A 20,568-nucleotide genomic window follows, 5' to 3' on the forward strand; every position below is an offset into this window, starting at 1 on the left:
CAGCAGTGTTTCTATTGGGCCTATATCCCAAAGAGATCTTAAAGGAGGGAAAGGGACCCACATATGTAAAATGTTTGTGGCAGCCCTTTTTGAAGTGGCTAGAAACTGGAATCTGAGTGACTGCCCATCAATTGGAGAACAGAAGTATGGTATATGAATGTTATGGAATATTATTGTTCTGTAAGAAACGATCAGCAGGATGGTTTCAGAGACTCCTGGAGAGACCTACATGAAATGATGCTAAGTGAAGTGAGTAGAACCAGGAGAACATTGTCCCGGACAACATCAATATTATAGGAGATCAATTGCGATGAAGGTGACTTTCCAACAATAAGATGATTCAAACCAATTCCAATGATCTTGTGATGGAAAGAGCCATCTACACCCAGAGAGAGAGAGGCCTGTGGGAACTGAATGTGGATCACAACATAACATTCTCACTGTTTTTGTTGTTCACTTGCATTTAGTTTTTTTACTCATTTACTTTCTTTTCTTTTTTTTCCCTTTTTTTATTTTTTTATTTTTGTAATTATTGTTCTTTTTTTAAATTTTTATTTAATAATTACTTTATATTGACACTCGTTTCTGTTCCAATTTTTTTTCCCTCCCTCCCTCCACTCCCTCCCCTAGATGGCAAGCAGTCCTTTATATGTTGGATATACTCATTTACTTTCTTTTTTGATTTGATTTCTTTTGTGCAGCAAGAGAATTGTATAAATATGTTTACACATGTTGGATTTAACATGTATTTTAACATGTTTAACATATATTGAATTGCTTGACATCTAGGGGAAGGGGTAGAGGGAAGGAGAAAATCGGAAACACAAGGCTATGCAAGGCTCAATGTCACATTATCTGTGCATATGTTTTAAAAATAAAAAGCTTTAAAAAATGTGTCCATTCGATTGATAGCAGTGTTGCGTTTCAAATCCATATGTTTTTATTCCAAATACTCCAAAAAAGGATTTTTTTGCTTCACTGGCCCTTAGAGTTGAAGAGTCTGTAATTGGGCTGATTTAGGAAGAATAAGCTAAGGATATGACATTTATTTGTCAAATGAGGTTGAAGGTAGAAAGTTCCCCATCCCCAAACGGGTTAAAGCAGAGATTAACCATTTACTTGTTGGGATCCAAGTAAGAGTCGGACTGGTTGATGTCTAATATTCTTTCTGGGTCTACATTTCTGAAAAGGTGAAATCTGAGGAACAGTGATATCTCCCATCAGGGGCCGGTGAAGAGACAGAATTACCTAACCCCCATGCAATTGCTACGGGCCGCTAGGTGGTGCTCTGGAGGGAACACTGGGTCATAAAGACTCACGTTCCAAATCCAGATCTTTTTCTCCCCCATTTAATCCCCTTGATGGATCTGGAAAAGGGAAATTATGACTTTTGATGATTCTGGGGTTATGTTTAGGGCTTGTATTTAAGGAAATGGATTACAAAGACTTTGTTTAGGTCTCTTGGATGTTGAGGAAAGTGCTTTATAAACCTTAAGTGACAGATAAGAGGCTGGCCACGTGATTTCGTGGGTATAAGGCATTTTTAGCTGAAGAAACTCCTTCTATCCAAGCACTTTGGCATCTGCTCTGAAACATATAATCTTGGGGAGCAAGAGACTTGCCAAGTATGTGTCAGAGTCTCTCCCTAGCTCCAAAGATGAACTCCAGTGACTACTTTCCCTCCAACCTTAAGCGCTATATATGTGAAAGGGGGAAGGGAAAGGGCGGAGTTCTTGCTTAGAATCCCCAGGGGATCAAATGTAAAGAGAAACCGAGAGATCTCCACCCTCCGTAGAGCCCGGATAGCTCAGTCGGTAGAGCATCAGACTTTTAATCTGAGGGTCCAGGGTTCAAGTCCCTGTTCGGGCGCTTTCCTTTAAGTCCTCCTTTACTTTAAATCTTCTATTAAATCTTTCTTCGCTTATTTGTATTGAAATAACAAGAATTGTAGGAATCCTCCCAATGCTGCCAAAAAAGTTACAGGATGATTAAAAAAGGAAGGAAAATTATGAGAAGACTCCTGAAAGGGAAACCAATAAAGGCTCCAAAGTAACAGATGATACTCCCTCCTTACCTGAAAATTGTTTAGTGTTGATTTGGTGAGGGCTTTTTTTCTTTTTCTTTTTTTTAAATTTCTGTTTTGATCCTTTTATTTTTATTTAGATTTAGACAAATTTAAAAAGTTGCTCTGATTCTATCGGGTCTCCAGTGACTGGAATGGATTTGGGGCTGGGGATGGGGCCGGTGTGGAGAAGGAAGGAAGGAAACTGAGGGAAGCTTCCAAGTAAAACCAGCTGCTGGCTTTCCTTGATTTGGGGAGGCCCTCTGTCATTCTGGCCCAGTGGCTAGAGTGCTGGGCTTGGCATCTGGAAGAAAAGAACTGGAATCCTTCCATAGTTACTATCAGTGTAACCAATCCTACACAAGTCATCACGATTTTAAGCCTCTGTTTTCTCCTTTGCAAAATGGGAGGAGGAGGGAAATAAAAATAGCATCTGCCTTACAGAATTTTGTGAGAATTGAATTTTAAAAGGCATGTTTTAAAAACCTTTACGGGCCTTCCAAATATGAGCTACCTCTTTTACTGCAGAATAAAATTCTGGTAACCTTGGCAAAAAGATTAATCCCCAAAGTGGACAGTTCCAAAGAATTCTTTCCTTCCACCACCTCTCCCACTCCCTCCCCTTCCTCCACGCAGCATCCTACAGATTAGATCTTTAGCTAGGAGCCCCCACGTGGAATGAATATCAGGCTTCTTGGCTTCCACCCACCCTACCCCCCAGCTAAATCTGCTGTCTTCAAGTGCCTCAGTTTCCCTATTTTAGTTCATTTCCTTGTTGAAAAAAGAAATTTTTACTGTCTTAATTTATCGACTGAGATCAATTAATTTCAACAACCATTTACGTCTGCACCAGATCCATTCTGCTGGATCTTTGAGGCTGTAAAGGCAAAATAAAATTGGTCTTTGCCTTGAAAAAGGAATTTGCATTGTTTTGGGAGGGAACAACATGTACACCGAGAGGCAAATATATAAACTTGAGAAGAAAGAGCAATTAATAATTCAGTAATCAGGGAAGACTTCTTAAAAGAATTGGCAAGAGTTTTGCCTCAAAGAAAGTTAAGGACTCAGATCCAGGTGAGGAGGGAGGGCAATCTGGGCAAGGGGTGGGGTGACAGCCTGTAGAAAGTGAAGATGGAATGCTGAATTACAAGAAGAACCAGGCCGCCAGTTCGCCTGGAATTTAAATGTGTGAACGGGAGAAATACGAAATAAATTTGGGCAACGTTAGAGGCAGATTTACAGGATTTACACAGCAAACTGAAAAGTTTGGATTCTGTCCTGTTGGCAGTAGGGAGCTACAGAACCTTCTCGATTTGGAGGATGAGGAGGAATGATATGGCCAGACGCTGCATTTTAAAACTAATCTGACGGCTATATCGAGGATGTATAGGAGAATAAGATGACTTGGAGTCATCTGGAGCAGAGGTGGTTACATTTTAATTAAGGTGGTCATGAGAAGGTAGAATCAATCTGATTTGGCCACTTGTTGCTCGTAGTGGGAAGGAGAGAGACTGAGGCTGGGAATCGGGATGATCTTTAACTGTAGGGAAGTAAAAGGCGGGGAAATCGGGAGAAGAAAGTGGAACGAGCATTTATATGGCGCCTACGATATACTTTCACTTTACACATACTACCTCATTTGGTTCTCACAATTTTAAAAGATAGATGCTGTTATCCTCATGTTATAGTTGAGGCAACTGAGGCAGGCAGAGATTGAGTGACTTGCCAAGTGTCAAGTAGTTAGTAAATGGGGTCGGATTTGAACTCGGGTCCTTCCTGACTCGAGACTCCACCGAACAGCTCGGATAGAGGCTCTTGTGGCTTGAATCAAGAACTAGGTTTGGGGTCCGGACAGCCTGGGCGATAAATAAGTACCCGATTGCACGGTGGAAAACTTCACCCGAACGGAAGGTGTGGTAGCGGTTTATTGGGGAAAGGAACACTAAGAGAACGAGTCTAGGGGGGAGAAGGGGGGTGTTAACCGCCCTGCCTTTTGGGGTGGGTCCGCCCCCCCCCCATCCTTCCCCTTCTCCTCCCTTTCCTTCCCCTCCCCTCCTTACACCACGCCCCGTCTCTCCCAACGCGGGCCCCACCTGGGCACTCGCCCTTTTAAGAAAGAGGAAATTCTTCTCAAAAACAAGCGCCCCAGCCCCGAAGCGGGTCCGGACAGCCGGACTTGGGAATTCTTGGGAGCCGGGCCGTCCGGGCGCCCCAGTTCCTTTTGCACCCCAATCTCCAGCAAGCCCCAGGCCCGGGAAGGCAGCAACCCTAGGCCACGTTTCCTCTCCCCACCCCTGGCCCGTTTTCCCGACTTCTGCGAGTGGAGGCGGGAGGCAGAAAGGGAGGAGGGAGCTGGGGGAGCCTTGAAACCGCTCAGGGATCGTCGGTAAAGAGCCACTCGGGCTCTGGGCGTAGCGAAGGGAGGGGGAGCCCTACCAGTCCCTGGGGCTTCCCCGGACCTCCCACGTTCTGTAGAATGAGAGGTGGGGGCGCCCGCTCTCCCAGGTCTGAGCTCAGAGCGCCCCGAGACCCTGCTGACCTCGCGGTGGCTCCTTGGAGAACGCCCCAAGTTGGGGACTTTCGGGCCCCTGGAGGGAGCAGCCGTGAGGGACTTGTGGGTCGCCTCTAATGAGCGAGGCGTGGGAGTTGCGGACGTCTGGCCTTCCCCGGGGAGATGACAAATGAGCCGGGCCCGGAAGGCACGGGCTCCCGGCCGGGCGGGAGCAGTAACTGTGTTCCCGCCTGGAAAATGGGTACGGGGCGGGTGGGGAGAGGGGGCGCCCCGGGTGCCAGCCCCCTTCCGGGATGTGGGCAAGGAGTCTAAGAAGCCCGGGGATGGGAGAGTTTGAGGGAGTCCTGCTTAGTTTTCGCTCCTTTCTTCCTCATCCAGACTTCCTTCTCGCCCCCATCCGCTCATTCCCTCAGTGGTTCTGAAGTTCAAGGGCGAAGGTCCCAGGACCCGGGAGTCGGTCCCGTTCCGCTCGTAGGGCTTGACCCTCGGGTTAACCCTGAGCTTGTGTGAAGGGGCTCAGGCCGAGTTTTGCACAGTTGGGCGGAAGGGACTCCCGCCCTCCCCAGGCGATGAGACACCCCCTTACCCACCCCAGGCCCCAGGGTCTCAGCTGGCGGGACTCCCCTCCTCCTCTTGTGAGAGTCCATAGAGGAAATGCTGGTGAGAAGGATGCAGCAGGACAGCAGCCCCATGGGCGATACAGCAGGTCCACGTCTAGATTGGGGAAGAAGTGTGAGGGAAATCAGAATTGCGAGGCAGGTCTCCCCACCCCCTTATTGCTCGGATCCTTTTCCCGTCCTCCTCCGGGACTCTAGTCCCTTTCCTCTGGGATAGTTTATGTATGATATCTTTATACAGCGAGAGCAAGGGTTGCTCTGGCATTTTTTTTGTAAAGCACTCCCCTGGCACAATATTATTATTATTAATATTAATTTTATATAAATAATAACAATAATACTTTATATTAACAATATAATCAATATACTAATCAATAATAATTTAAATTAACACTTGTATAACATTTCTATTATTAATATTATAATGATGAAAGAATGCTTATATATTATTAAACACAGTGGTAGGTGTTTAATAAATGCTTGTTGACTGACTGGGACCACCGTGGGCTGCTTACCTGAAGGGAGCCCTCTAAATCCTCGCACCTGAAGCCTCAGGGAGCTCATCTTCTCCCTCTCCCCCCCCTTACCCCCGCCCCCCGGGCTGCCCCTTCCCACTTCACCAGGTAGATGAAGAGGGCCACGTAGAGCACCGCCAGCGGGGCCACCAGCCCATAGTAGGCAGGATTGGGAAGCCCCTGCAGATAAGTGACTACAAAGTAGGCGTTGATGCTGCACACCAGCCCCACGATGAGGAATGTGATGATTTTGCATATCCTGGAGAGAAATGGGAGAGATCCTCTTTATACAATTAGGGCTCCTCACCTCTCCTCCCCAGACCCCAGAGCCTCACCTGGACTAGGGCTGGCCAGAACAGATCTATCTATTTTCCCAGCCCCACTCACCCAAGGGCCTATTTAAATTAAGCAGAGAATGACCTCTGGCTAGGTTTTCCATTTTTCTGGTATTTCCTGCATCAGGGCGATATGTAGGGTCTCTGAGCCCTGGGTGGGGCAGGAGCAGGGCCATCTGGTCACAGAGCAAGCAGAGCTGGGGTCAGGAAGCCCCTCCTTACCCATTGAGGAGCTTTGTGACCCTGAGTGACCATTCAGTTTTAGCTTCTTCTTCTGTAAAATGGGGACAATCTTATCACTTCCCTCTGTGTGCTATTGTAAGGATTAAGTGAGATGACATGTGTAAAGTGCTTTGTAAACCTCACTGTGCTATGGCAATGTTAGTTGTTATAATTATTACTAGAGTCCTGATAGCACTTACAAGCCATTGGTGAACTCCTGCATGATGGCGGGCATACTGGTGAAGGTGAGGATGGGAAGCACAGCAAAGGGGAGCTGAGGGAGAGATGAGGAAGAGCTGGTGAGTAGTGAGGGAGGGCAGGAGGTGAAGAGTTGGGGCTGACGATTCCGGGAATGAGCCTTTTTCTGGTTTTGCCTGTCCATTGAGGGAGGGAGTCAGGGGAGGGCAGAGAGAGGCAAGAAGGCAGAAGGGGTTCGCCCCCTCCCCACTTCCACAAGCAAGTCATCTCTTACCAGCAGGCTCTGTAGCACATTCAGCAAGTCATTCAAACCAGACAGGTCTTGAACATCCCTGAAGATGGCCACCAGGATGGTGGGGAGGATGGCACAGGAACGGGTAAAAAGAACTCGGGCAAAACGGGACCAGCGGAGCTTCAGCAAGCCCTGGGAGGGGAGGAGAGTGAGAAATAGAAGTCTGGGACCTCGAGAGGGACTGGAGGAAATCCTGCAGTCTGGTCAGAAGATTGGTTTCCATTCTAACTGTTTTCTGAGCCTCTTATTTTTCCCTTGTGTGAAATAGAGGGAAGTGATAATCTTTCTTTGGCTCCTTCTGTTTCTCATCAGTAAAACAAAAGGTTTAGATTAGAATCTAGATAGTCTCTAAGGTTCTTCCCAGCTCTGACATTCTCTGGCCTTCTATGGGATGGAGCCTCAGCCACAGAGATAGAGAAGTGGTAAGGGGATTCTAGAAGGGACCAGCCTGGTTTCCAGGTGAGAATATCACCCACTCTTCTTGACAAGGGATGCAGGTATCTACTCCCTCCAGACTCCTAGTAGTCGAGATCCCAACCCTTCCATCCTCCTACAAAACCTCTCCCCTCTCTGTCCACGCCCACCCCAATGGGCCCCCCCATTTCCTCTTTGGGAGCTCACACACCTCCATCACAAACTGCCCAGCATAGGTGCCCGTCATGGTGGAGCTCTGGCCGGCTGCCAGGATGCCCACAGCCCAGATGTAGAGCACAGCAGGACCGAAGAAGCAGCCAAGAATCACGCCCTAAAGAAGAAGGGCTGCTGGGGAAAAGGGTCTGTCCAGCCTCAGTGATGCCTTCCTCAGGGACAGGAGGTAGGTGAGTAACCGGGGCCCTACCCTCAAGCAAAATATCACTGAGTTTTATGGATTGGTCCAGGGAGACCTCAAATAGGCTCCCTCCATCCCCCCCCCCCCACCTCAGACTCTAAGTGATTGATTCTATCTGGAATGGCCCCATTCAAGTCGGGAGGTTCCTGCCTGGCCTTGGGAGAACTCAGGTTGAGGGAATATGAAGAGGGTTCCTTCCTCAGCTTACCCCCTGGTAAATGTCTGCAGTCACTGGCTGGTCGTCCTTGAGAAATGAGGTATAAAAAGGGAGACTCCCGTTGGCGCACACGTCATGCTGTGGGCATGGAGACAAGGGCATAAAGAGTCCATCCCATAGCATCATGCTGTGGGCATGGAGACAAGGGCATAAAGAGTCCCCAGGGGCTGCCCGACGCAAGTCCCTTATTGTAAACTGGAGAAATGGCTTGTCTGGCTCAGCCCATGTGTATGGGCCGTGCAGACTCAGCAGGCTGGAGGACAGATCCAGTGCCGGGTGGGTAGGGTTATTTGCTGAACAAGACTTGGTGGAGAAACAGATACGCGAGCTCTGAGTGCAGGGGGTAGTGGCTCAGGGTCAGAATCCTGAGGCCGGGACAGGAGTCAAGGACAAAGGATCCCATGGAAACCCAATGAGTCCCCAAGACCAGAGAGTGGCTGTGGGATGAGGTTCCCAGGATTGCTCACCACAGTCTGGTTGGTTTGTTGGTAGAAGACCTGGCCAAAGACCGCCATGACAAACAGATTGATGAGGAAGGAGATGAACAGGGCGATGGAAGCCTCTATCAGGAAGTACATGTTGGCTTCTTGGACTTCCTCTCTTTGGGAACGCCGAATCCCTCTGGACTGGGGAATAGGACAGGGAAGGCTTTCAGTGAGGAAGGGAGGGAGGGAGAGCTCTGCTCCTCAGAGAATCCCTGAGCTGGACCCTCCTCCAAAGGTATCAATCTGTTCTTAGGTACTGAAGGGGGAAGGCACAGGACAAAGTGAAGGATGGGGTCGGAGCTCCATGGCTCAAAGAGAGGTCCCAGTTCCTCCCAGAGTCACACCCTCACCTTCCACCCTTTCTTTCCCTCCTTCCCTCATTGCTCTCACCTTGACCAGAGCAGAGTGTAAGTAAATGTTGTGGGGCATGATGATGGCTCCCACAATGCCCACTGCCTGCAGGAGCTCGGGCTGACCGCAGCCTGAGCAGGAGGGCAGAAAGAGTCCCTTGAGCAGTGCCTCTTGATCCGGCTTCGCTACCACGTACTGAAGGGGGGACAAGGAAGAAGGGCCACATCACCAGGAGTCCTTCCCTCAGCTCTGGGGTGGTACCTGCCCCTCCCTACCTAGACTGAGATTTAGAAGTGGAAGGGACCTCGTCTGGCTCAACTCTGTCCTTTTATAGAGGAAGAAATGAAGCTTAAAGAGAAACTGATTTCTATTAGAGTCATAAAGTTTTTTCGTTCCAGACCCAAATTTGAACACGGGTAGCCTTTCTACTACTTTCTCATGCCCTTCCAAGTAGGGGAAGGTGGGGAATCACAGTCTCGGAGTTCAGGGGCATTGAGGAGGCTGGAGTACTGCCTGTATCTTACCTCAAAGCCAAAGGTCAGAGCCATGATGGTGATGAGGAAGCCAAAGAAGGCTTCCAACTTCCTCAGCCCTTGGGGAAAGAAGGTGGGAAGAGAAAGAGACATTGAAGACATCATCCGTGCTGAGACAGCTCCATTCCCAGACAACTTATAACTGTGAAATTATTTTTTGCACCAAATATAAGACTTCCACTTAGAAGTCTCTGGGCAATTAAACTCTACAACTTTCTGGTCTTGTGTCCCCACCCTTCCTATGGAGAAGTTTCAGGTAGGGTTTTCTCATAGAGTATTGACTTTGTAGTTTAAGTCATAAACTCATAGCATCACAAAATATTATTAGAGGGGACCTAGAACATCTCACACAGAGAGCACCTAGAACATTAAGAAAAAAAGCCTCAGCAATGGCAAATAAATTTAAGATCTGTGTAACCTGGGAAAATTGTGTGGCTTTCCCCCCTCCCCTATTACTGCTTGGTTTTCCTCTGATAGTCTTAGCTGTCCTCCAGTATCCAAGAACTCACCGTAATTATCCAGGAAAAGGAAGAACAGGGTATCAACGATGGTGATGAGCACACCACCCCAGAGGGGAATCCTGCAACCAAATGGGTGTCAGTTGCAGGACTGAGTCCTGACCCAAATATGGGACCCAGTTTCCCTTAGAATTGGAGAACACGGGCCCTTGGGCTTCTTAAGGGTACATGATAGAGAGCAAGCGAAATGGCACAAAGAAATACAGTCAGACACATTTGACACAGAGAGACCCATACAGAGGTAAAAGGTAAAAGGCTGGAACAGAATTTATTATACTTCAGCTGAAGTTTTAAAAAAAATGGGGTGTGGAGAGGGGAGCAGCTAAGTGGTACAGTGGATAGAGCACCAGCTCTGAAGTCAGGAGGACTTGAGTGTTCAAATCTGATCTCAGACGCTTAACACTTCCTAGCTGGGTGATCCTGGGCAAGTCACTTAACCCCAATTGTCTCAGGGGGAAAAAAACAGGGGTAGCAATTCTGATCTCAGATAAAGCAAAAGTAAAAATAGATCTTATTAAAAGAGATAAGGCAGGAAAATATATCTGGATAAAGGGTACTGTAAACAATGAAATAATAACAATACCAAATGTATATGCAACAAGTGGTAGATCAGGCAAATTCCTAAAGATTTTAAGCCAGTTACAGGAAGAAATAGACAGCAAAATTATATTAATGGGGGACCTCAATCTTTCCCTCTCAAAATCAGAAAATCTTACCACAAAATAAATAAGAAAGAGACGAGGGAGATTAATAGAATCCTCAAAAACCTAGATAGGGTAGATCTCTGAGAAAATTGAAAAGGAACAGAAAGGACTACACCTTTTTCTCAGAAGTACATAACACCTATATGTGTATTAGGGCATAAAAACCTCAAATTAAGTACAGAAAGGCAGAAATAGTAACTGCTTCCTTTTCAGATCACAATGCAATGAAAATTACACTCAATAAAGGGACAGGGAAAGATAGACTAAAATCAATTGGAAATTAAATAATCTAATTCTAAAAAAATGAGTGGGTCAAACAACAAATCACACAAATAATCCATAAATTCATCCAAGAGAATGACAATAATGAGACAACATACCAAAACCTATGGGTTGCAACCAAAGCAGTTCTTAGGGGAAATTTTAGATCTCTAAATAGTTACATGAATAAAATAGAGAAAGAGGAGATCAATGAATTGGACATGCAACTAAAAAAGCCAGAAAAAGAACAAATTAAAAACGTCTAAGTAAATACCAAATTAGACATTCTGAAATTCAAAGGAGAGATTAATAAAATTGAAACTAAGAAAACTATTGAACTAATAAATAAAACTAAGAATTAGTTTTATGAAAACAACAACAACATAGTTAATTTGATTAGAAATAGAGTCAAAAGAGAGGAGGACATAGCCTGGAGTTCCATCTCCATTACCATCTAGCTGTGAAGCTTGGCTCACTCAATCATTCAACAAGCATTTATTGAGCATTTATTAAATAAATTTATTACTTAATAAGTGTTAGGTAATAGAAGTAGGGAGAGAGAAAAATGAATAATCTCTGCCCTTAAGGGACATCCATATTTGTAAATAGCAGTAAAGAGACCAAGAGATAAAGACTTCAGATTAAAGAAGGGGTGGGGAATGAACAATGCAGACAATCTGTTGGAGGAGATGGGAGAAGGTGAGATCCAAGGCACATACATGCAGACAGGCGTGCCATGACAAAGAAAGGGACTCCATTTTTGTGTGTGGGTGTCAGAAACTGGAGCCAAGAAGGAGAAATTGGGGAGCGATGTCACTTTGAGCTTTCGAGAAGGGGAAGCTTAAAAAATAGTCTCTATTTTTCAGTAAAGTATGAGGTGAAGTTCTCAGTTGAAAGGGCTGTGTGGTTGGGGGAGGAAAGAAGAGGTTAGGAATAGTCTCTGTGAAGAGTAGATTACAGACTCAGAGGAGTAGAATTACTTTGCTGTCTCCCTACCATATTGGTCTCCTGGCTATTATTCTCCCACAGAGACCTCAAACTCTGCCCTGGGATGCTGGACTTTGATGGGTGAGCTTTACCTTATCTTACTCCAAACCAGACTTCCCTATTTCCCCTAACCCTACCCTATGTCCACACCATGAGCCTTCCTACCTGTCCTTTCCAACTTCCCCTTTCTGTGTCATTTTCTCTCAGAAGAAAGTAACTTCCTAGAGGGCAGGTACTCTTTTATATTTCTATCCCCGGCACTCAGGACAATACCTTTCCTGCAGCAAGCACTTTTTAAAATGCTCTATCCATCTAAAGGCCATAAATGGCCCCTTTTAAGATTGTTGAACCTTCTGTTGTTCTCCATTAGAATAGGAGTTTTTGAAGGCAGGATCTGTGTTTTTGCTTTTCTTTGTTTGCCCTGACACAGTCTCCAGTTTTAAGTGCTTAGGAAAAGCTAAACTATTTCTATTAGATCTGGGTGAGAGCCCAATTGAGATTGTAGGGCACCCAGTCAACCTGGTTGAGCCATTCAACAATACATCAACAAGAGCAAATGTGTTGGATGAGGAATAAGGCTAGAATGGCACCAGAACCTGGTGGGATTTAAGGAAAGAAGAGCTGAGCTGGTGAGCCTTAAGGCTGAGATGGGAAAAGGAGGAAAATGAAATCTGAGCCTGTGAGAATCCAGAAAAATGGAGGGATTCAAGGTCCTAATGAGAGCAAGGAGTAAGTTAGAAGGGAACAGGGAAGAGAATGGATGGTAGGACACAATGATCAGATTGAGGAAATTCCAGGACTTTGATAATAGAGATAGAAGCTGTGAATGACGGGAAGATTCAGTTTATGACCTCCTTGCATCACTGTGGTGGAATGCAAGTCATAGGAGTTGGGGACTGAGGGTATCAACTCACTTAACCTTCCTGTGCCTGTTTCCTCATTTGTCAAATAAAGATAATAACGCCTACCCACTCTCACCAAGTGGTTAGAAAGATCAAATAAGATAAGGAAGTTTAGAGAAGTAATTCAAGCCTTATGTGATGGATTGTAGTGGAATAAACCTTGAATCAAAGAATCTGGATTTGAATCTTTGGTCATTTAACTAACCTTCCGACCTCAGTTTTCTGATCTGTAAAGATAAGGCCCATTCTGGTTTTCAATCCTATCGTGGTATAGTTATAAACTTGTAGTTATTACCAAGGCTTTCATTTCCCTTTCTAGTGAATAGATATACACATGCTGGATAGATACATGGTAGATGGGTGGGTAGATAATAGATGGATAGAGAGAAGCTAGATGGATGAATGGATAGTAGATGAGGGATGAATAAATGGATGATGGCTGGATAGATGGATAGGTAAATGATGGGGATGGATAGATGGTTAGGTAGAGAGATGCTGGACAGATGGATGGTAGATGAATAGAGAGGTAGATGGGTAGATAAGTATGTACATCACTCATTTAGCACTTACTCTGCCACTTACCATGGGGATCAAATGAAATCAAGAACTGCCTGCCCTCGAGGAGCTTGCTCACATGCTTTATGGGCTAGGCAATGCAGTTACCTCCTTACCCCCATTTTATTGAGGAGAAGGGAACGAAAGTGACTTGTTCAGTGTTGCCCACTGAATGACTATCAGAGGGCAGAGGGAAACCCAAGTTTTTCTGATTCGGAGAGCCTGGTTCTTTCCACCACTTGGAATATACCCAGATATTTCACAAGACATGCTAGGGTCACTACCTCCTAGCAGAGAGCAGGCTGAAGGCGATGGCTGTGCCAATGACCTCCTGCATGTCCGAACCAATGATTGCCATTTCCATGACCAGCCAGAGCAGGATCCGGGGCACCTGGAGGGAAAAAGGACTTAGAGGGGGCTCCTCCACCAGACTGGGGACCCTCCATTGCCCCTCTCCGTCTTCTCGCTCTGGGGAGCTCCGTTTCTCTGTTTGTCCCCCCATTTCTATGAGCATCCTCTTGCAGAGAAAAAATGATGTAGGTAGGGATTTGGAGAGAATGTGCTTAAGCAGCTCTTTCCTCTGTGTATTCCTTCAGGTGTCTGGCTTAAGGGAAATTCAGGCCGTATCTTTGGCCCAGGATGGCAGGAGAGGATATTAAGTATCCCATTCTCAATCCCTGAAATTAGTAATTTGGGATATACATTGTTCTCTCCTTTGCTTTTAAAACAGCTACTCTTGAAAAGATAGAATCCAGTAAGTCTTTAACAGTCTAGTGTGAATTAGTATATTTGCTAACTTCTTTTCCTAGGAGAAATAAAGTGACACAAGGTCAAGACATAGAAGGGATATGGAGGAAGAGAGGCAATGGGACTGGGGGAGTAGAGCAGCAGAACCATGAAAAGGGGGAACAGATAGTCTAGAAAATATCTTAGTAGGAGGTGCAGGATATGGATCCACATGCATAGTTCTGTCATAGAACAGTATGTCTTCCTAGACAAGACAGTTATGTTCCTGCTTGTTTATTTTTTACCCTCCCATCCCTCTACCAACATGGTCTGATCCCTTTCTATTCTGGGATAGTCACTTTCTGTCCTTGAAATTCAGGTTCCTCATCTAATAATAACTAACATTTTTGTAGTACTTAACTCTGTCAGATGAGAGCTACTATTAGCCCCATTTTGCAGATAAGGAAACTTAAGTCTAGGTTAAGTGATTTTACCAGGATTGAATTCAGATTCAGGTCTTCCTGATTCTAATACACTTCAGGGCTGACACAGCAAAACCCAGGTGTCCATAGATTTTAAAATCAAGATGGCCTGGTTGGGTGCTAAGATTGTGGGCTCCTTCAGTTTTCTCCTCACCTTGGGGTAATACAGATGGCAGATCTCTGCCAGGTCCTTGCCGGTCACCACCCCAAGCCGGGCAGCCAGGCGTTGACACAGTAAGCCCAGAACAGTGGCCCAGAATAGAACCCACAGCAGCTGAGGAGAACACAGCAAGAGAGGAGTCTCAGCTAACAAGGAAACCACTCCCTTCCCCCCCAACCTCCGTGGCACACTGCCCCACCCTGACAAGTTAGCTGGTCCCTGGGCTGAGAACGTGTCCCCCTTCCTGCTGTACTTGGGGTTCAGGAAGCGGAGGGGAGAGATGTCTTTTCTAATTCAGTCCATATGACTTCAGCACTGGATACCTGGGTTTTATAGCCATTAAAGTAGGAAACTACCCCAGAGGACTCTTCTTTAGGGTGCATGCTCTCCCTGGAGCAGAGAAAGTCCTGGGGTGGGGATGGGAGCGGGAGTGGCAACCATGATTGCCATTGGGAGGAAGATTTAACCCACTCAGAGTGACCCCTATTCCTTCTCTTCCCCTCATTCACTTTGAATCCGGCTGCGGCTCCAGCTTGCAGGTCAGATTCTATATTTCCAGGATCCAGAAAAGCTATGCTCATGAGGAATCCTGGTCCTGTGAAGGCCCACAGCTTTCGGAAGCTGAATCTTCCCTAAGGGATAGAAAAGAAAGAGAATAGATCCTTCTTCCTCCCACCCTCAGCCAGTCTGCTTCTCTGCCCCTGCTCTCCTAACCAAGATGGGTTCCAGTCCCCAGAAGCCAATCCTAGAGTTCTCTTACTTACATTCGGCCTGACCCTTTCTACAATCAGGCCATCCATCACCCCACTCTCCAGGAAGAACAAGGGGTTTCAAAGAGAGATCTTAGTGATTGCCTATCAGAGCTACCCCCTTATTCCACTTCTCTCTTTTTATAGATGAGGAAACTAATGTCAAGAGAAAATCAATAATGAAAAAATCAAATTATATTCTATATAATATAATAATATATTGTCAATATTATATATATATAATAACGATGTTCCACAGAGACTGGATTCAGACATAGGTCCCTTGACTCCATTAGAATGCACTCACTAGATTCCAAGATCCTTGAAGGCGAGGGACTGGGCAGTTTTTGCCTTTCTTTGCATCCCCTGGGCCACATAACAAGTGGTTAATAAATACTTATTTGACTGACTTGACTGATAGAGTGGGAACCATCCCTTTTCCCCCTACAGAAAGTCTGATAGTAGGACTCCTTTGCACAGTGTCCTTGCCTCCCCTATTAGACTGTTAGTCCCATGAGAACGAGGGCTCCCCAGTGCCTAGGAAGGTGTTCTGTGGGTGTTTCTCAAGTGTTTGTGGATGGGAATGGAATCGCCCATTCTTGTATCTCCCACGTGCCCCAATTAGTGGGTCCTTCCTGACTTTATCCATTAATCCAGCTGCATCCTGGAGGGAGCTTTAGGATGACTCTGCATGTGGTTGGCAAGGGGAGAATAAGGGAGTCAGAGGATTAAGTGGATAGGTGTAAGGATTTGCTGAATCACTCCTGGACCCTATCACATGCTTGCTGCCCTGACCATCACATCTGAGTAACTCTGACAAAACCCATCTGTCCTGACAAGGCAGATTTTCTTGGACTCTTAGTACTGCCTTTACACACAAAAGGAAGTGGGTATCTTTAGGGTTTCCCGTTTTTCTTTTCCATCTTGTCCTGCTAGACTACTACTATTAATAACAGCTCACATTTGTCTGTTGCTTTACAGTTTATGTTTTACTTTGCTTACAAGTAAGACATTTTCATGCAATGAAAAGAGTATCCTGGATCATGGTCCTGTCCATCACCAACTGTGTGATCCTGGTTATTTCCCCCCTCCACAGATGGTGCTTTAATTTCTCTGAGCCTCAATCTGCCCAACTCTAAAATGGAACTGATAATGTTTGCCCTCAGAGGGTTGTTGTAAAATCAGATGGAATAATCTCTGTCTGGTGCTTTGTAATCTTAGCTTTGGAAATGTCAGTTATTATCATCATCTGCTTTTAGCTTGTGAGACAAGAAATGAGAGAAGGGAACAAGCATTTATTAATTACCTACTTAACATACTGTGTTAAACCCTTAGCCAAGTGTCCTCACAGCTACCCTGGAAGTAGTTAAGGTAACTATGGGTGTTTAAGTTTAATTGACTTGCTCCAGGGTCATACAGATAATAAGTGTCAGTTAATTTGAACTCAGGTCTTTCTGACTGCAGAAGGAAAAAGGAAAAAAGGAAATAAAACATAGGTGATCTCCATTTTTCAAAGGAGGAAAATGAGACTTGAGTATTGCTTTGTTATATTCTGGCCCCCTATATCCCTACTCTATTTCCTATAATCTACTTTCCTTACACTCTCTGGGCTGATTTCATGATGAGATTCATTTTGCCAGCTTCTAAACAGTTAGTAAGGGAAACTGAGGCACGAAATTATTTCCCTTCAACATCTTCTGCCATCTGCAAAGCCCAGGTTCAACTTATCCCTGAGGAGAGCTAACATTGAAGATGCTGAACAAGTGGGAGATAACGGGAGTAGTCACTCTCTGGGCAGCCTTGAGTCACACAACCTCAGTGAAGTTTTGTGTGGGAAGAACAAGGGTTTTGGAGTAGCTACAACTCCCACTGTAACCTTTGACCAACTGCTTTCACTCTCAGAAACTCAGTTCTTACACTGATAAGGATGGAAGAATAGGATTACTTCAAGGGTTCTTAACCTAGAGTCCACAAACTTGTATTTTTAAAATAATATATTTTTATAAAGGTATTTTGATATACTTGGTTTCCTTTGTAATTCTATGCATTTTATTCATGCATTAAAAATCTGAGAAGGGATAGTAGACTTTATGAGACTGTCAGAGAGGTCTAAGGCATTGAAAAATATTAAAAATCCCCGATTTAAAGTTTCTATGGTCCATTCCCATTCTATGACTCCAAAAGAAGAAACTACAAGAGAGAAAGCTTTGCTCCGTCCATTTGGGGACTTAGATGCCAGGATATCATAATAATCAGTCAATAAGCATTTATTAAGTAGTTACTATGTGCCAGATCTGAAGATTGCAAAATTGGCTCCATCCTAAGGGATTTCATTTAATGACATAATACATGATACTATCCCCTCATCTCCACCACAATGCCCAATGACTCCCAGAAACCTACTGGTTTCGTGTCCGGAATAAGGATCTTCTCATTTAAGTAAGTTGACTTTGGAATTTCTTGGTACAGCCCTGGTGGGTTTGGAGAGTTGATGGAGCCATAGATTCTTCGACTTGAATGCCTAGAGTTCTTGTTATCTAGGAGGGATCATGAAACAATTATCATAATTGAAGAAAGTATTTTAAAGTCAGCCTTTCTATCTTCTTCCCTATCCCCTCTTATTTTCTAAGCATCACTCTGTTCCCCACCACACACCTATCTGTCCAGATACTAAAGTGATCTTCCTCCACCACAAATATAAGCTTACCTCTTAATAAAAAAGGGAAAAGGACCCCTGGGTACAAAAATGTTTGTGGCAACTCTTTTTGTAATGACAAGGAACTAGAAGCTGAGTGGATGCCCATCAGTGGGAGAAAGGCTGAACAAGTTATGGTATATGAATGTTATGGAATATTATTGTTCTGTAAGAAATGATGGTGTTCAGAAAAGCCTGGAAAGACCTACATGAACTGATGCTGAGTGAAGTCAGAAGAACCAGGAGATCATTGTAACTAATAACAAGAAGATTATGTGATGATCAACTGGGATGTTCTTGGCTCTTTTCAACAATCAAGACAATTCCAATAGACTTGGGATAGAAAGTGCCATCTGCTTCCAGAGAGAGAACTATGGAGAATATGGATCAAAACATAGTATTTTCACCTTTTTGTTTGTTTGTTTGTTTTTTTCTTTCTCATGGTTTTCTTCTTTTTGGTCTGTTTTTTTTTCACACAATATAACAAATATGGAAATATATTTTAAAAAGATTGTACATAGTTTGCCTATATCAGATTCCTTGCTTCTTGGGAAGGCGGAGATAATGGAGAGAGGGAAAAATTTAGAATGCAATTATCAAAATGAATGTTGAAAATTCTCTTTATATGTATTTGGAAAAATAAAATACTATAAAAAATAATCTTACTATTCTGATCTCTTTACCTGATAGAGTGGAGAAACTGAGGCATAGAACTGCTCTTCTAGTTATGTGGCCATACTTACAATAGGTTAGGCTACAGATATATACATTACATATGGAGATATACATATATATACATATATAGATATATATATATACACACACACATACACACATATTATATGCAAGGAAACATTTTATATATATGATGAAAGCCTGAGGAATCAAGGTCTTCCCAATGCTCTGGACTCTCAAACTCAAAGTTTGTTTCCTAATCTTTGTGCCTGTCACCCCACATCTCATATACACTATTCAATACCACAGAGGAGTCCCCTCAACAAGGACAAAGCATTAGGAAGGGTCTGTAACTATAAGGGGAGAGATGAGACCTCAGAATGATTTGAGACCAGAGACTAGTGTGTCCCTACCCCATCCTGACAGTTAAAACAGAATTCTTGCCCTATTCCTTTTAGGACTTACTAGTTTATATATGAAATAGGACAAAATAGGAAAAAAAAGTGAATTTTTTGGGGTTCCAAAGAAATACTCCTTGGTCTTGTTTGTAGAAATTGGTCCTGGAACAGGAGATAGAGGAGGCTAGAAGGGCTTGATGTGAAGGTAAGATTCACAAGAGGAATCCTTTGATGCTCCTAATCTTCCCCAACCTCATCCCTCCATCCCTTCAGGATACTCACCATTGGCCATTGGGACCTTCTTCTCTATGTTAGATGGCTTCTGGACCCCAGGAATGTTTCACCAATTCCTTGGTTCTATAAGCAACTGTGTGGTGTGTGCCTGTGTACCCATCTCCTTTTTGTACCCACCCAGATCAAGAGTTAGTTGGCTCTCACTAATTCTTTTACATCATCACCCTGAATACACATACACACATTGTGAAATTATAAAAAGGCAGAAGTGACTTCTCTTGGAGCGGAAACCAGAGTGGTCACTCATATTTGGTTTTCCAGCCCACTTACCCATCCATTATGACCTTTTTCCCAGAGCTGAGACTAGCTATTTCTGTAACAATATACAATTGTGGCAGCCCTGTTTGTAGTGGCTAGAAGCTGGAAAATGAATGGATGCCCATCAATTGGAGAATGGTTGAGTAAATTGTGGTATATGAACGTTATGGAATATTATTGTTCTGTAAGAAATGACCAGCAGGATGAATACAGAGAGGACTGGCCAGACTTACATGAACTGATGCTAAGTGAAACGAGCAGAACCAGGAGATCATTATATACCTCAACAATGATACTGTTTGAGGATGTATTCTGATGGAAGTGGATCTCTTCGATAAAGAGAGCTAATTCAGTTTAATTGATCAAAGATGGGCAGAAGTAGCTACACCCAAAGAAAGAACACTGGGAAATGAATATAAACTGCTTGCATTTTTGTTTTTCCTCCCGGGTTATTTATACCTTCTGAATCCAATTCTCCCTATGCAACAAGAAAACTGTTCGGTTCTGCACACATATATTGTATCTAGGATATACTGTGACCTATTCAACATGTAAAGGATTGCTTGCCATCTGGGGCAGGGGGTGGAGGCAGGGAGGGGAAAAATCGGAACAGAAGTGAATGCAAGGGATAATGCTGTAAAAAATTACCTGGCATGAGTTCTATCAATAAAAAGTTATTTAAAAAAACAATATACAATTGCATACACATATAACCTATATAAGATTGTTTGCGAGTATGAGAAGGAAAAAGGTATGGGAGAGAGGAAGAAAAAAATTGGAGTTCAAAATCTTACAAAAATCAAAGTTGAAAATGATCTTTACATGTAATTGGGAAAATAATATACTATTAAAATAATTTTTTAAAAAATGCAAAAAAAGAAAGAAAATATCATTGTACACTTTTTTTACCTGTGTTTCCCCCCCCCCCCCCCCCAGGGCCATCAGCTTGGTACCAGAGGCTAGCTTGTTTCACCTTTGTAAAACTTCTGTTCCTTTTCTTTCTTTCTTTCTTTCTTCCTTCTCTCCTTTCTCCCTC

At 44.2% G+C, this 20,568-nt stretch overlaps 1 protein-coding gene and 1 non-coding gene across 4 annotated transcripts; one reads left to right on the forward strand and one right to left on the reverse strand.

Moving 5' to 3' along the window:
• Positions 1-1,796: 1,796 nt before the first annotated feature.
• On the forward strand, positions 1,797-1,869 carry TRNAK-UUU (transfer RNA lysine (anticodon UUU)). Its single transcript has one exon. It is a non-coding gene; the product is annotated as a tRNA-Lys (tRNA).
• Positions 1,870-3,969: 2,100 nt separating this feature from the next.
• Positions 3,970-19,516, reverse strand: SLC11A1 (solute carrier family 11 member 1). 3 transcript variants are annotated; one of them, XM_051983558.1, is made up of 15 exons: positions 19,263-19,515; positions 17,616-17,749; positions 14,973-15,095; positions 14,458-14,577; positions 13,380-13,486; positions 9,678-9,748; positions 9,160-9,227; positions 8,675-8,830; positions 8,267-8,425; positions 7,791-7,877; positions 7,379-7,498; positions 6,736-6,885; positions 6,464-6,537; positions 5,812-5,965; positions 5,081-5,288 (listed from the first exon to the last, which is right to left on the reverse strand). In XM_051983558.1, exons 1-15 carry the CDS (start codon positions 19,270-19,272, stop codon positions 5,181-5,183), a joined length of 1,641 nt encoding a protein of 546 aa, XP_051839518.1. In that variant the 5' UTR covers positions 19,273-19,515; the 3' UTR covers positions 5,081-5,180. The 3 variants fall into 3 exon arrangements, with proteins under 3 accessions (XP_051839517.1, XP_051839518.1, XP_051839519.1); XM_051983557.1 differs by lacking the exon at positions 5,812-5,965 and having other exon boundaries at positions 3,970-5,288; positions 19,263-19,514; XM_051983559.1 differs by lacking the exons at positions 5,081-5,288; positions 5,812-5,965 and adding an exon at positions 5,975-6,354 and having other exon boundaries at positions 19,263-19,516.
• Positions 19,517-20,568: the final 1,052 nt, after the last annotated feature.

This window comes from Antechinus flavipes, chromosome 3, assembly GCF_016432865.1.
Source record: "Antechinus flavipes isolate AdamAnt ecotype Samford, QLD, Australia chromosome 3, AdamAnt_v2, whole genome shotgun sequence".
NCBI classification, from domain to species: domain Eukaryota; kingdom Metazoa; phylum Chordata; class Mammalia; order Dasyuromorphia; family Dasyuridae; genus Antechinus; species Antechinus flavipes.

Coding starts and splice junctions, on each gene's coding strand:
- SLC11A1 (XM_051983557.1), bottom strand. Junction 9,749..13,379: donor AGCCTGCTCTCTGCTAGGAG/GTAGTGACCCTA, acceptor ATTTGGTTGCAG/GATTCCCCTCTGGGGTGGTG. Junction 8,831..9,159: donor CTCTGACCTTTGGCTTTGAG/GTAAGATACAGG, acceptor TCCCCCCTTCAG/TACGTGGTAGCGAAGCCGGA.